At 44.6% G+C, this 16,463-nt stretch overlaps 1 protein-coding gene across 8 annotated transcripts in view; it reads left to right on the top strand.

Moving 5' to 3' along the window:
- ZNF827 (zinc finger protein 827) overlaps positions 1 to 16,463 on the top strand; it is a 186,736-nt gene that overhangs the window by 25,914 nt on the left and 144,359 nt on the right. For all 8 annotated transcript variants that reach the window (XM_043902546.1, XM_043902547.1, XM_043902549.1 and 5 more), the window contains exon 2: positions 10,336 to 11,385. In XM_043902546.1, the coding sequence (XP_043758481.1) occupies positions 10,336 to 11,385 (1,050 nt within the window). The remainder of the gene's footprint in view (positions 1 to 10,335; positions 11,386 to 16,463) is intronic.

Raw genomic sequence — 16,463 nt, 5'->3', positions numbered from 1 at the left:
GTATTGTCTCACTGCTGGAGGCCAAAAGTTCAAGATCAAGATGAAGGTGGCGGCGGCTCCATGCTCCTTCCAAAGATGCTAAGAAAGGGTGTGTTGTGGGCCTCTCTCCTAGCTTCTGGTAGCTTCTTCACTTGTGGCTTGTCTGTCTGTGTGCAAATCTCCCATTTTTATTAGGGCACCAGTCATACTGGGTTAGGGCCCACCCTAATGACCTCTTCTCAACTTGATCACCTACAAAGATCCTATTTCCAAACTCAGTCACATTCACGAGTACTGCGTGAGCATCATTATGGGGGATGCAATTCAGCCTATGGGGCTTCCCAGGTGGCTCAGTGCTAAAGATTCCACCTGCCAATGCTGGAGCTGAGTGTTCAGTCCCTGGGTCGGGAAGATCCCCTGAAGAAAGAAATGGAAACACATTCCAGTATTCTTGCCTGCAGAATCCCATGGATGGAGGAGCCTGGCGGGCTACAGGCCATGGGGTCGCAAAAGAGCCCCACATGACTTAGTGACTAAACAACAACAATTCACCCTACAACACAAGGCTTTCATCTTTAGTTTGCACAGAATTTTAATAAGCCTGGTGATTGTTGTTTCAGTTATGGCAGACAAAAAGCCTCAAATTTAGAAGGAGAGGGCTCTGCATAGGCATAATAGAGAAAAAAAAGAATTCGTAAGAACTGTTAAAATAGGAATAATGACTTAAAATGCCATTGCTTGGAGCTATTTGATATGGGGGCAAGCTGCTGCAAAGGCTCAGTAGTTTCTGAGACACTTCTCAGAACATAATAATCATATTACAAACATAATAATCATGTTTCACACATCATGTTTGAGTATGTATGCATTTTTAAATCTCATCAAAACAAGATAAAAAAATACATCAACTGCGTGAAAGTACTTTGGTACTTTTTGGTTACCTGAAATATTACTTTTTTGACCTGAAATATTACTTTTTTGTCAAGTTATTCATATTCTGAAGGTTTGAGTTTAAACCTTACTTTGTCACTAAGTGTGAATATTAAGTAAGCCTTTTGTAACCTTGCTTTCCTGGTCTGTAAATTTAAAAGAGTACAGTCTACTGCCTAAAATTATTGTGAGGATCAAATTTGCTGCTGAATATTAAAACACCGAATACAGAACCAGGTATATTTCGGGTGCTTTATAGATAATTGTTTGCTCATTCAGCAAATGTTTGTTGGAAACCTGTCATGTTCTAGACCTCTTTCTAGGATTCACTCATTCATTTACTCATTGATGATCACTTAGTGATGTAGTAGTTGAAGCACTGATCTCTGCATTGGGACATCTGAGCTCAAAGATCACCAGCCCACTCTAAGCCTCTGCCTAGAAGCTAGACTTAGGAACTAGCTCTCCAAGGCTTTTCCATCTCTAAAATAATTCCTATAACAAAATTCAACTTCAACAAATAGAGCTGTAGTTCTCAATATCCCCCAGATCCATTGGATCAGCCTGGCAAGTACCCTCTGGGCATTCGCTTTGCTCTCTGAAGATGGGGGTACTAGGATGCGTGCTGTTTTCTGATAATAGTAACAATGCCAGCCACTCCTTACTGAGCTCTTGACATTGTACTACATACTTTTCGTACATTCTTGTTCCTCTTGTTAGGGTACATGTTTCTCCAAAGAAGATGGGTATCCAGAGAGACATGGTGCACTTTCCAGGAGAATAATGTTCTTGGATGGTTTGTGAGAAACACCCCTGTATTGTTAAGTAAGGATGAGCTCATCTATAGTATAGAGTGCAGAATTCACTTCAAATGTTAAGCTAAAACTCAAAGAAATTTGGGACTTCCTAGAGGGGGCTTCTGCTTCAGTCCCTCATTCCCCTAGACTGCTATTGTCTCTTGTTGGCCAGCAGGGAGGTTCTGGTGGAAACGTTTGCAAAGCAGGCTCTTTGCCCTATTCTGTGTTTGATCACATGAGAAAAATAGAATTGTCATTTGTAATTTTGAAAACCATTCTCATTTCCAGTACTGACAAGGGCCACCGTTCTGATTGTTAAGCCCATTTTTTCTTTCTCATTCATACATGTGACAAATATTTGAGCACCTGTTCTGGTGGGTACCATTCTAAATATTGAGGATACAGTGGCAAGCAGAACAAAATCTTCTCCCTCAGGGGGCTTCTATTCTAATAAACAGTGATATTTGAGGGGAGACCTCAGGAAGTAAGGGAATCAGTCATGTTGGTCTTCTGGGGGAGAAAGATTTCAAAGGGAATAGGAAGTGCAAAGGCCCTGAGGCAGGAGCTTACCAGGCGCAGTGGTAGGAGACAAGGTCAGAGGGATGCAGATTATGTAGGGCCTTTGCTGCTGCTGCTGAGTCATTTCAGTCATGTCTGACTCTGTGCGACCCCATGGACTGCAGCCCACCAGGCTCCTCCGTCCGTGGGATTTTCCAGGTGTAGGGCCTTTAGGTCAAGGTAAAGGTTTTTTGGATTTTATTCTGAAGCCTGAGAAGCCATTGTGGAGGCTTTAGGGATGAAGCAGTGGAATTAGGGGCTTCCCAGGTGGTTCTACTGGTAAAGAATCCAATCTCTGGGTCAGGAAGATCCCCCCTGGAGGAGGGCACAGCATCCCAACCCACTCCAGTTTTCTTGCCTGGAGAATCCCATGGACAGAGGAGCCTGGTGGGCTATGGTCTATAGGGTTGTAAAGAGTCAGACATGACTGAAGTGACTTAGCACGCACAGTGGAATTGGACATAATATTTTTAAAAGCTTACTCTGGCTACTGGTTAAGAATATGGGGTGGGGGGGTGGGGGCAAGAATTGGAAGTAAGTCAATCAGTCAAAAGGCTACTGCCATAGTCTAGGCCAGGGGTACAGTGCAGTATACGAGGGTGGGAGTGGTGGAAATGTTGAAAAGTGGCAAGATTTGGAATGTATGTTGAAAGCAGAACCAACAGAATCCACAAATTAATTAGATGAGGGGTGTGAGAGAAAGAAGCTAGTGGAGACTGGCCGTGGCAGTTTGGTCCAAGCAGTTGTAGGGGTGGAGGAGTTGCCATTCGTGTTGAGATGGGCAGTTTGATGGGGGAGTTTGGGTTGTTCCTGGGTCACTGGAGGACCTGGCAACTTTCTATGAGAATATTGAAACCAGCTTAGATACTGTTTGGACCTCTCTTTGAAGATAAGGAGCAATGTGTTAATGTGTGTTACCTTTGTTTTCTTCGTGGACACTTCCAGCAGTAATCTGCAAACACTGCTGTGTGCAAAATGGTCGTCTTGACCCAGGAGGCAGCCCTGCTATCTCAGTCTGCAGACTCTTATCCTCTCCAGACTTCCACTCATTTCCCACTGCCCTCATGGCACCTTTTCCCCAGCTGGACTGGTGACAGGGATCTGGCTGTCTTCTCCACTCTGGCAGTTTGAAATACCTAGCAGTTCTTACATTTTCTTCCTGGCCATGCTGAGAAGGGATGGGTGCCCCTGGGCATCAGGTTCAATAACCGTGGTCTCTGCGGCTTGGTCCTGCGGAGCCGATTGCAGGCCTGTCATTTAGACTGTGGACTTGGAGGCCTGGACCCCTGAGAGGTGCCTTCACTGAGGGCAGAACCAGTGTGGGGAATGTGCTGAAGCTTTCAGGCTACAAAAGGACGATCGAAAAATTGGCAAGTAAAGCGGCCTAAATGAGGATGTGTTTTATGCTCAGGATCATAAAATTGGTTCAGAACAACCTGATGTGCAGCATGCTAAACCTTCATTAAGCATTACCGAGGTCACTGCTTTTGTCCTCCGGGTGCCTCTTCCGTTTCTTCTGTGACCCACGTGGAGCCAGTTGTAGAGCCCGCCCCTTGGCTTCAGCGATAGGTCCAGGGAGTGGCACGTGACCTCCAGCAGCCAATCAGAAGGAGAAAGACCTTTCTCCTGTGATACATAACGTCATTGACAGTGGACTCCAGAACCTGTACACCAGATTTTTAGCCTGCTGGAAAAGGTGGCCTGGAGGAGGGCATGACAGCTCACTCCAGTACTCTTGCCTGGAGAATCCCCATGGACGGAGGGGCCTGGAGGGCTGCAGTCCACGGGGTCGCAAAGAGTCGGACATGACTGAGTGACTAAGCACAGCCCAGCAAAGGTGGCCTGAGAGGAGGCTCACCTCCCAGGAGAGACTAGGCGCGAATGAGAGGGAGCTCTGGTGGTGCTTTGGACACCCTCTCTGGGGCTAGCGACATGCATCCCTCTCCAGGTTTGATAGAGGGACTGAGAACGTGACCTGAGAACGTTCATGCACGCGGTCCTCATCACTGACAACCACAGGAGCCCAACTACCCCTGCTTTGGTCAGGGCTTGCCTCATTGTCCTGCTTCAGCCATGTATAACCTAATGGTTTTTTTATTTAAAAAGGAGTGAGTTGGGTAACGTAACTGGTCAATCTGCCCTTACCCAGTCAATAGATGGGGTGTCTTTAAAATGTGAAGAGGGGAGAATCTGAAAACATTTTCCTTAAGTGAAACTATCTAACAAGGTCACCAGAATATTAGCTTACTCCACGACTGGGCTATTTCCTGTTTGATAGTTTGCAGAAGAGGCAGCCCTCATATAAGTGAATTTCCAGTGTCCTCTGTTGAAATCTTCATCCTCCAAGGTCCGTTTCCAAAGCCACCTGTACGATTGGAATGAATGATTTGGTGTCTTAGGCACACAGGACTCTGCGATGGCACCAGCCATTGTGTTTCATAGGCTTGTGCAATCCTTGCTCCCCTGTTAATTATAAACTGTTGGCCTAGACATTGTCACTGTCTCTGAGGCTCTCTGTTGCAGAGAACAGTTCCCTGACTATGTTAATAGTAAATGCTCAGTAAGTGTTGAATTAAATCCATTATCAGCATTAGTTTTACTAATAGCTTTTGTACACTGCTATATAAACTTTACCAACTGCTTTCGTGTACAATTGCAAGGAAAAATCTATTGTATGTTTTAAGGTGGGTATTCCTGGTATAACTGATAATACTGATAGCGGCCTGTTTAGCTTTGGATGCATATTAGGTGGAAATGGAAAACATGCAATATTTTTAGATGCAGATGAACCGGAAGGTTAGGGATCAGGTGAACACACCTGTGGTCACAAGAAGAGGGTGTTGGCTGCCAGAGGACTGACCATGAGTCAGCTCCCTCCAGGCGAGTCCTAGGAACCTAATCCTGATGCTCTTCAATAACTGCCAATGAGATTCATGTGTATTGACTGGTGGGAATGGTTTGTGGGTAGATTAAGAACTGAGGCTTTTCGGCTTCCGTCTCCACTAGCTTTAACCTCAGCCAAAAGGCATGAAAATTAATAGGTGCCTCCTTATATTTTTTTCTCTCTCTCCTCCTGTTCTTTCTGAACAAGGATCTTTTGAGTTGAATATCGGTCCAATTAAATGCACCTGATTAAAACTGTCAAACCAAAAAGGGAGTGAGCTGAAAAAAAATTGCAGCAAGAGTGGCAGATCTCAAGTTACTCAGTTTCTCTGCTTGAGAACTGAATTGTAAATAAATGTGTTAGGTAGTGAAATTTTGTTTTGTTTTCCCCAAAGGAGAAATATTTGCCACATGGAAACAAAATATATTCAGCGTGTTTTCATTCTGTAATTGCGCTGCTTCTGTTCTTAATTCTTTCTGAGTTTCTGATTTAAAGGGAAAAACACAGAAACAGACTGTTGTGTAAAATTGACAGGAATGAGTGTGAACCTGGCTGTCAGAGACATAGGTTGTCGTAAAATTAGCAATGGAAATAGCTTCCTATTCTAGAGGTTAAAAATAATGCATCTAGAAGGGAGTTGTTTACATTGGCCATTCAGAGGCTTCCCCTGGAGACTTAGTTAGAAAAACTGTGAAATCCATGGTGGATGCTGGATGCGCAGACAGCATTTCTAGGAGGGCGTCTCACAGCTCTGGGAGGGAGAGGGGTGAGGACAGGAGAAGGAACTGGGGATGGGGGTGAGTTCTCAAATTGTGAAAGAGGGTCAAAAGACAAGCCTCATTTGTTCTAAACTTTGCGATGTCCAACAAATTAATCCCTTAGATTGCAGGAATGCTGTTTGAGCATCCCAGTGACAGAAGCCTTTCTCATCCTGCAGCCTGAAAGGAGCTGGGGGCGGGGGTGGCCCACAGACCTTGCTGAAGGGGAGCTCCGCAAAACTGGACCAAGGAACACCTCTTGGATAAAACTGAATGTGAAAATAAACAGCAGCCCAGCAGAAAGGAAACCAAATTAATTTATGCGTGGGAGAAAATCTTGCTGCTCTTTTATGAAGTGAAAACACATTTGTTGGAGACTTTCAGGGTTTTTCTCTCACCCTCTGTGGGTCCCAGCCTCTCTTGTGTTCATTTCTCTGAGTGCATACCCCAGCTTTTACTTGACCTCAGATGATGACAGAATAGTTTCAGAGATGTTTCTCCTCAGGTTTCTGGTCTGACTCCTTCGAGGCCATGCACTACAATTATTTGCTGGTTTATTACTTAAATAACCACGATTGCAGTAGCAGCATCTTTCGAAAAGCGATTAATGGAATATTATGAATTTAAAAGGGCTTCCCTGGTGGTTCAGTGGTAAGGAATCCGCCTGCCAATACAAGAGACACAAGTTCCATCCCTGAGTGTGGAAGATTCCCACGGAGAAGGAAATAGCAACCCACTCCAGTATTCTTGCCTGGGAAATTTCATGGACAGAGAGAGAGGCCTGGTGGGCTACAGTCTGTAGGGTCGCTAAAGAGTTGGACGCGGCTTAGCGACTAAACAACAACAACAACAAAATGAGTTTAAAAATACTCTTTAGGTATTTGAGTTTTCTTGCAGTACAGAAAAGAGTGTATGTATCTCAGTGAGTGTATCTGCAAAGCACAGAGCAGTAGATGGTTAAGAAATATATGGATATTTTAGAGGACTTAAATTGGTCTATTTAAGAAATGCTTTGTTTGCATGTTCTGGGCTTGTGTTTTGGTGAGGTTGAGGAGGTTGCTTTAAACGTAGTTATCAGCTGTTTGTATCACTCTGGAAAGTTTGGATCTCCTTATCACTGTTTGATGGGCTTAGAGCCTGAATTGACAACTTCTTTAGTTTTGGACCCACTCACCGGCTTCAGCACATCTGGAGGGGGTGAATCTTCTTCTCACATCTGGAGTGGGCCGGAAATTAAACTTTGCCTTTGGGGCTTTGCCAAAAGGTGTGCCGAATTTTTTAGGCATTTGAATCCATTTTTGAGAACAGCAACAAAAAACAGGCAGAGAGGGAATGGAGAAATTATAGAATTAATTGGTACTTAGCTCTTATTGGTCTGTCTGAAAATAAGAGTGAACGATATCTTTATCAATGAGAATTCACTTGCTGATTTCTCTTTCCAGAGGGTGGAAGGACAGCTGCTCAGATTTTCTAGAAGATGCTACTCAGAGGGCATCTGGCAGGGGCTTTGAAAAGGAGCACTGGGCCAGATGTTGAGAGATTTGGGCTTTTGGTTCCAGTGTTAGCAGTAGGTTAGCTCTGTGTGTGCCTTAGATCCAAGTTGGTAACCTTAAGAATATTTAATAGTCTCAGTAAAATGACAAGACTGTACACGGATGTGGTTGTGATTCTTTGTGGTTCTCAAAACCCTGATTTTATGTACCTTATTAATTGCCCCAGACTGCAAGGAATGATAACCCACTCCAGTATTCTTGCCTGGAGTATCCCATGGACAAAGGGCCTGGTGGGCCTTTGGACATGACTGAAGCGACTTAGCATGCACACAAGGTTCTACACCAGTCTTGACTATGGAGAGCTACTCTAGTTTGACAAAAGCATAATTTACAAAAAGGAACATAAAATTAACCCTGTTGTTGAAATTGACGTTGGCTGCTTGGTGGTTGGTAAAGAGCATCTCTTCGAGAAGCTGTTGGTGAGATGAGTGGTTCTGGGTCGTGCTGGTTTCAGGAAAGATGACAAATGTTGAAATCAGATGGGAAGAAGGAAATGTGGCAAATCACCAGGAGCCAGACTGTTTTTAACAGAGAAAACTCAATTTTGCCTGCTTTTCTCCAGCAAATCCCATTTGATATTTTATATTTTCGTGATAACTTAATAAGGAATCTCAGGAAGGAGTTGCAGAACTGTAACTTAGTGAAAGAGAATTTGTCATTTGTGACATTTCTTCTCTAAAGAGCATGGGAAGATCGATGTATTAGCTTGTAGTTCGGGCATTACTACTTCCAGCTATTTCTATTCAGAAAAGAAACAGCACGATATATGTAGCAAAACTTGGCACAGTGGGGAATTTTGGCTCCGTCCCTAAAGTGTCATCAAACTCTCTAGGGACCAGGCATTGTGTGAGGCATATGTGGAATCTGTACATAGTAAGCCACCATCCCCACCTTCCAGGAACCTGGTCACTTAATTTTTTAGAAGATAAGTTCACAGTAGACAGATCACTTAGACTGATACAGTATCAGTATTTTAAAAATGGGAATGTTGGGTCTGCATTCAAAATACGTACAGAACCTGACTGCTTCTTCCCACCTGCAGCCACCTTGAGCGGCCTCCCTGTTCCCACCTTGTACCTGCATTTTCTTTTCCACAGGCAGCCAGAACAAACCTTGGAAACCGCAAGTCGCGCCATGTCACTGCCCCGCCGCTGCCCCTCCAGTGATTCCCAGTCACACCAGTTGCCAAAGATGCAAAAAAATCTTTCGGTAGTTTACAGCATCCTTCTGATAGGCTCGGCCTCCCTCCTTTACATCTCTCTCTCTCGTTATTTCTCTGACTTTCCTGCTGCTCTGACACTCACTGGCTTCCCTGATGGTCCATGCATGTGCCAGGCAAGCTCTCACATCAGGGCATTTATAGTGGCCCTCCTCTGCCTGGGCCCCACTCTCAGAGATGGCTGCATGGCCGATTGCTGGTGTCTCTCAAGTCTTTGCACCCGTGTCACGACCTCAGTGAAGCCTCACCCTAACCGTGACTGTTGAACATGACAACTTACCTCCTACCCATTACCCCAGTCCTCTGTGTCCTTCTGTATGTTTCTCCACAACACTTACCGCTCTCTGGTTTTCTCTGGGATTTACTCATTTACTCATTTGTTTAACATGTTTTCCTCACCGGAATGTAAGCTCGAAGAAGGCAGGGTCTTCGTTTTGTTCAACATTGTTCAGTCTTGAACAACACCTGCCATGTGGCAGGCACTCCCTCACTAGCTGTTGAATAAATGAGTGAATGAATGAGAAAGAGAAATTAATTCTGACACTGGGTTCTAGGGAGAATAAGATGAGGAATCCTTTGAGCTGGGTGTTGAAGGATGGGCAGAATTGGACAGTCAGGCCTTCTGGGGGGAGACATCGCAGGTTGAAGGAATATTTTGTGCAAAGGTAGAGGAGTGGCCGAGCCCATTTGTGCTCCTGGAAAGGCAGAGAGTCCCAGCTGACTGGTGCCGGGGCCCAGTGGGAGCAGTAAGGGTGGACAGATACACTCATGGGTAGAAAATGAGGAAAGGGGACTCCGGTGGAATGAGGGAACAGATGACTAATCACTGCCTGTGTTGAGAGGGCCGGCAAGTTGAGGGTTGGGATCTCAGACAAGCAGTTTGTGTTGTCCCTTTAAGAAGTCAGGGAGAGATTGTCCCTTTAAGAAATCAGGAATGTGAATAGTGTTTGCTAGTGAGATCTGATTTTTGTATAGTACTCGACTGTTTTTTCAAAACATGGTTGCATGTTTATTATGATGGAAGCTTCAGAACAACTCTGTGAAATTGGTAGAATATCTAATAGGCAAGTTTTTATTTACATATTTTGATCCTTTTTTTTTTTTTTTTTTTTTTTTTAAATCAATTGCATGTTCTATCAAGCCAGCTAAGTGACTGGCCTGAGGTGGTGGAGTTAGAAAGTGAGAAGCAGCTTCCGACTGCCTCGGGTCTCATCACCCAGTTTCCCCCTATTCTGGCTGTCAGTTTCCTTCCCACACGATCTTGAAGATCTCCTGCTCGCTTTTTACCTGGGCACAAGCTTCTCCCCGATTCCCCCATTCACTGAAAAGCATTTTCTGCATCCAGTTTCTTCTTTACCAGCTCCGTTTTTCTCATTCCTCCTTTTCCATTTCCCTTGATTTGGAATAATTCAAAAAGGATGAGCGTGTGTAGAAGGTGGCAGTGCTTTAATCCGTGGCCCAGGCAGCATCCTTTCAAGCTTAGGTCCAGAGGCTCTGACCCAGCCCCTGACCTGCCGGAAGGTTGTCTGTCTTTCGCGTGGTTTTGGGGCGGGAGGGGCAGGGCAGAGGAAGCATGTCCACGACTCCATTTTTGTCTGTCTTCAGGCTTGCTTGTTGCTTGCTTTGGGAGTAAACCTGATCTTCTTAATTCCCCCAGATGTTAGTAGGCAGGACGAGGCGGAGGGAGAACTCAGTGAAGGAGAGCACTGGTATGGGAACTCTTCGGAGACGCCGTCGGAAGCCTCCTATGGAGAAGTGCAGGAGAACTATAAGCTGTGCCTGGAGGACCGGATGCAAGAGCAGTCCACGTCCCCCGACACCTCCTTGGGAAGCGCGACCCCCAGCAGCCACACGTTGGAGCTGGTGGCACTCGACGGGGAGGTCCTGCGAGACCCACTGCAGTGCGCGGATCACCTCTCCCCCGGCGTGTCTTCTCTGTGTGACGAGGACCACCCAGGCTCCACCAAGCCCCTGAGCAGCAACTTGAGGCGGCTGCTGGAAGCCGGCTCCCTCAAACTGGACGCCGCGGCCACGGCCAACGGCAGGGTGGAGTCCCCGGTCAGCGCGGGCGCCAATCTCTCCTTTTCCCCGCCGTCCCACCACGCCCAGCAGCTCAGCGTGCTGGCCAGGAAGCTGGCCGAGAAGCAGGAACAGAATGACCAATACCCTCCAAGTAACCGTTTCCTATGGAATCAAGGTAAGTGGTTGCCAAACTCAACCACCACCTGCGGCTTGTCCCCGGATTCCGCCATCCTCAAACTGAAAGCTGCAGCCAATGCCGTCCTGCAGGACAAGTCGCTGACCAGGACGGAGGAGACCGTGCGATTTGAGTCCTTTTCCCCCCCTTTCAGCTCCCAGTCTGCCAGCTCCACCTTGGCAGCTTTATCCAAGAAAGTCAGCGAGAGAAGCTTGACTCCTGGCCAGGAGCACCCGCCCCCGGCCAGCTCTTTCCTTTCCCTGGCTTCCATGACCTCCTCGGCGGCCCTTCTGAAAGAGGTCGCCGCGAGGGCTGCCGGGACCCTTCTGGCTGAGAAATCGTCACTGGTGCCTGAGGACCCTCTACCGCCACCGCCTTCGGAGAAGAAGCAAGAGAAAGTAACCCCGCCGCCTCCGCCGCCGCCTCCGCCGCCTCCACCACCGCCACAGTCCTTGGAATTACTGTTGCTCCCCGTTCCCAAGGGAAGAGTCTCTAAGCCCTCCAACTCAGGTATGGACGCTTTCATTTCCATCAGCCTCTAAGTCTTTTTTTCTTCCGCCTGTCAATTGCAATGTCTAATTCATTGCCTTCTTCCTTCGCGTGGGTTCCCCATCCGATCTGAGGCAGGAATAAAAAAGCAGAAGCAACGACAAAATAAGTAAGCAGCCTCGGGGTGGGTCTTTCATGTGTGGATGACACAAAAACTTCACCAATCGCTTTATTTTTGAAAGGTAATGAATAATCTTAGAGACATACAGTACTCCTTCCCTTTCATAGAAACGATTTTTTTTTTTCCCCTTACTGAGTTCAGGCTAGGTCCACACAAGATATATTTAATGGAGGAAGATCAAAGTATCTTTGTCATGGAGTGCATGGCATCACTGCACGGGGGGGAAGAAAAAAACTCGCTGCTTTTGAAATAGTTGACAAGAGAGAGCTTACTGTCCTACAGCTTCCATCACAAATGGACTTTTGTGTCATCAGTAACTATTCTGCCCTAATTTATCACACTATATGCTTTTTAAAATAATTTTTTATTGGAGTATAGTTGCTTTACAATGTTGTATTACTTTCTACTGTACAGCAAAGTGAATCATCTATACGTATACATACATCCCCTTTTTTTTTGGATTTTCTTCCCCTTTAGGTCATACACAGAGCAATGTGCTTGTCTTGCAGTAGGTTCTCATTAGTTATCTCTTTTATATCACTACTGATACATGTCAATCCCAGTCTCGAAATTCATGTCACCCCTTTTGTATACCCTTACATTAGCATTTTTATTAATATTTTGGTGGGACATAAGCCTTTACATACTCTGTTCTTATGTAATTTCTTATTGTATAAGAACTCTAAAGAATATTGTCATTCAGATGTAATCAAAGCATTTCCCACAAATTGTTTATTTTATTCCAGTCCAATCAGATTCTGAAGGAATGTGCATGTGGAAAATGTGAATCATGGGTTTTTCTAATGGGGACGGTCTTTCCAAAGGAGAAGTGGAGATCTTCTAGAGCCTTGATGTTTACAGTTACTCATCTGAGGGAGAAACTTAGTCACTTGGGTCCTCACAGTGGAAGCATCATTTCTTGTACTGGTTTGTTTTTAAATGATGCCCATGGTAAAAAACAGGGTCCTGGAGATGGATGTATGGAGTTTCAGATGTCTCTGGAGGATATCCTGCCAGACCTGAGCAGGAAGTGGGCCATGTGTGTCCTTGTCAGTAGAAACATTGCCATTGTGTGTGTCTAGACAACTTTTGATTATTTGCAGCCACACTGATGAGAGAGGCTTAGAATGGCAAATCATTGACTGAACAATCACAGCTAATGTCAGTTTGATGCGTTTATGACAAATTTCCATTTAAATTGCTGAATAAGCTCTATGTACTCATTATAATTGCTTTAAAACTTGTGTAAACAGCAGACTAGAACTAGGAAAATGGATATCTGGAACTTTTATGACTCTTTAAGTGATCCAGACCACTCAGTCCAAGGTTTCTGAAGTGTCAATAAAATCCTAAAATTTTATCAATGCTGAGTTTCCCTTCTCCTCACTTCTCACCTGCCATCTGGTGAGATACAGAGAGAAATGGCTAAAATTAGGGAACAAGGAGACAAACAGAGGGACCAGAGTAATTTTTATAGGGGAATAAATCATTCCTGGTTTATAAAAATTTCATTTAGGGGGAGCAGCAGAAAGAGAGGTATGGCCGTCTATATAAAATGTTACTTTATGTATATTCTTCATATGGTTCTTAAATAGCTGAATTAAATGGTGTTTCTCCTATAAACTCACCTGGACATTAGTTATTTGGAAAAGCTTATACAAAATAGTAATAAACTTTAGCTTGTTGGTGGCTTGGAAAGAAGGACCTGATAAGACTGTCTCCTGAAGGCTGACTGTAATGGCTTGGTCATTTTAGAGTCTTGGGTATAACCAGCAAGTTAGGAAGTCTGAGCTTTTCATTCAGGTGACTAGATGCATGTGAGGAGGAGGGGAGGTCTCAAGCTTCCAGGGTGGGCTAGACTGTTTTTGCCTGTTTTGTTATAGGATCTACAACCCAGGGACAAGATGGGCTCCCGTTTTGCTTTAATGTCCACGGGCTTCCTGGTGACTCAGACGATAGGGAATCCAGCTGCAATGCAGGAGACCCTGGTTCTATCCCTGGGTTGGGAAGATCCCCCGTAGGAGGGCATGGGAACCCACTCCAGTATTCTTGCCTGGAGAATCCCATGGACAGAGGAGCTTGGTGGGCTACGGTCCACGGGGTCGCAAAGAGTCGGACACAACAGAGCGACTGAACACAGTGCAGACCACGCCCGCATCTCCACAGGCTCCTCAGCAGGAGTGACTGTGGAGGTCTATAAGAAATCAATTTTTCTTTTCTCTTTACTGAACGTGTTCTGTTACTGAAACACTTACTATTTGAATCAATGACCACGTTCCAATTGAAAGAGGAGAGAAAAGAACTTAAAACGGGACCCTGCCACCTCTTTTGCTGATTGACAGGGACCCCTGTTTTCCATGTGCCTCTGTTCACACTCCAAGAGGGGGCTCTGCTGACGGAGTACTTGTATTTAAAAAGAAATATTCATTTTGCAGAACTCAGGCAAGAGAAAAGATGGCCGCAAAGAAAAGCACAAGGGCTCTTAAAATGATCCCCTGTGTATCCATGTGGGCGCATCCTAAGTTCAAGTTCTGTTTCTTTTAAATTAAAAAAAAATTTTTTTATTTAACTGCAGTCTGCTTATTAAACTATAGTTGATTTACAGTACTGCGTTAGTTTCAGTTGTATAGCTTCATATTCTTTTCCATTATAGGTTCTTAGGCGATGTTCCCTATAGTTCCTTGTGCTATCCAGTAAATCCTTGGTGTTTATTTTATATGTAGTGTTGTTTATCTATAAATCCTGTACTCCTCATTAACCCCTCCCTACCTCTCCTCTTTTGTTAATAAGTTTGTTCTCTCTGGCTGTGAATTTGTTTCTGCTTTGTAAACCAGTTGATTGTATCATTTTTTAGATCCCACATATAAATGACATCATGTGATACTTGTCTTTCTCTGTCTGACTTACTTCACGTAGGATGATAGTCTCTAGGTCCATCCATGTCGCTACAAACGGCATTATTTCATTCTTTTTAATGGCTGAGTATTATTCTGTTGTCTGTGTCTGTATAGACCACATTTTGTTAACCACTCATCTGTTGGTGGATGTTTAGGTTGCCGGACAGGTTCTGTTGCTTATTGCATGGACTGGAAACAGGCGAGGCGGTGCCTCTGTGCACTGACTGGTCACTTAAAGTGAATGTTATCAATTCCCAGGATCGTGACTGGGTTATGGATTAAGAAGTTGATAGAATATCTGGTTTTGTTGTTTATCTTTGTACCATGGAGAGATGATTTGGCTGGTGTTACTTAGGTCCCTCACCAGTTTTTGCATCTGAGGAGTGGGAGGGAAGGTGAGTCTTTCCATCTGTCCCCGCCTCCCGTCTTCTCCCCTCCTCCACTTGGTACTGTTGGTTTCAGAGCCACTTGGGGGATGGGTTTGGGTGTGACTCCATTTTACCTAAGAAGCATTACAGGGATGCAGTGAGAGCTGTCACCCATGCTTCGAAACAGTTCTCATGACTCTTTTCTTTTTTATGTTTGTAAGAAGTCTAGGTTTAATTCACAATAGGTGGGTGGACTGACTTCTCACAGGGAAATGGTTTCTGTTGCCCACTGACTTAAACAAGTAATAACCCCCCACCCCCCACCCCCCACCCCAAAAGAATCCACAAAAATACACACTATCCTGATTCTAAGCAGGACTTATATTTTGAAGCTCTTTCTCAAAATGTTGCACAAAGGGCATATAAAGTTGATTCTGGAGTTACAAAGCAAGATGTGCTAGAAAAGCCAGCCTTGTGTTGAGTCATTTAGACACTAGCGTTTCTTTGACCTTCTTTAGGTCAAGGGAAGTCCAAACCATGAAAAAAAAAAAAGGTGTCTTTTAGGTCTGGCCTTATTCTTCTTTTTTGAACAGGATTCGGTTGTTGCCAGGTCATAGTGTATTTAATTCCTTAAAGAGTCCATCACTTGATAGCCTTTCCCCCTGCAAAGAGAGGTGTTGCTGAAGTAGGAGGTTTCTTTCATGTGACCCTGAGCCCCGGCACATGCGACACTGCTCTTCTGAAAGGGGACACGGTAGAGAGAAGATTATGTCCGTTTGCTCTAAAGATAAATGTCACACATTGACTCAATTCTCTTTGAAGCTACTGTTCTGCTGCAGCTCAGAACAAAATAAATAGTTTTTATTTTAAAGACAAAGTTTCTTATAGAAGGCTACCAAGATTCCCAGGATGCCAGGCTCCTGGTTAAAAGAAATCAGGAGGAGCCTTTTCCAGAGAATGTCTTCCAAAACATCTTATTTTCCTGAATAAAATTTAAATATGCTTAGGAGCAAGCTGGTTTCGTACAGCTGGGAGCTAAGAATATTTCCTGGGTCAATAGATAGGGTTTTCTGGTTGCTGTTTTCATTCCTATTTATGAGATGTTATTAACATTATTGCAAAAGCAGAGAAAGTCCAGAAAGACAGGTCACCTTTTCTGATACTCCCCTCAGGTCCATCATTATTAGAGCCATAATCTGGGGATGATCGCATACAGGGACTTTCTTAGAAAAGGAATCCGCTTTTTAATCAAGATTCAGAATTCTCTGTCGCTCATCTCCATAATATCTCCCCAGTGACTTAAACTTAGATTGTGTCAAGATATCAGGCTTTTCTGTAAGTTTTACTGAATATTTACCAGTTGTTAGAATATGCATCAATTATCTCAATATCTCAATGATCTCAGTGTCAGTAACAACAGAAGGACCCAGTGACATCCATGACCAACAGAGTTTTGTGTTTCCCTGAAATAGCATTTGAAAGACTTGCCCAATAAATTCCATGGAAAGATATCAAATCCCTGTATGTTGTTACGAAGGAGGGTGTCTTATCCTACACAGATATGCACTAGTAGGTTAGTGGGCCTAGAGTTGAGATGGATGGTGCATGGATTACAGACACCCAGGGTCACCTGTCATCTTAAACTCCTTCGCT

Source organism: Cervus elaphus, chromosome 5 (genome assembly GCF_910594005.1).
Source record: "Cervus elaphus chromosome 5, mCerEla1.1, whole genome shotgun sequence".
NCBI lineage: Eukaryota > Metazoa > Chordata > Mammalia > Artiodactyla > Cervidae > Cervus > Cervus elaphus.
Note: the sequence above shows the minus strand (reverse complement) of the source record. Positions and strands in the feature narration are given on the sequence as shown.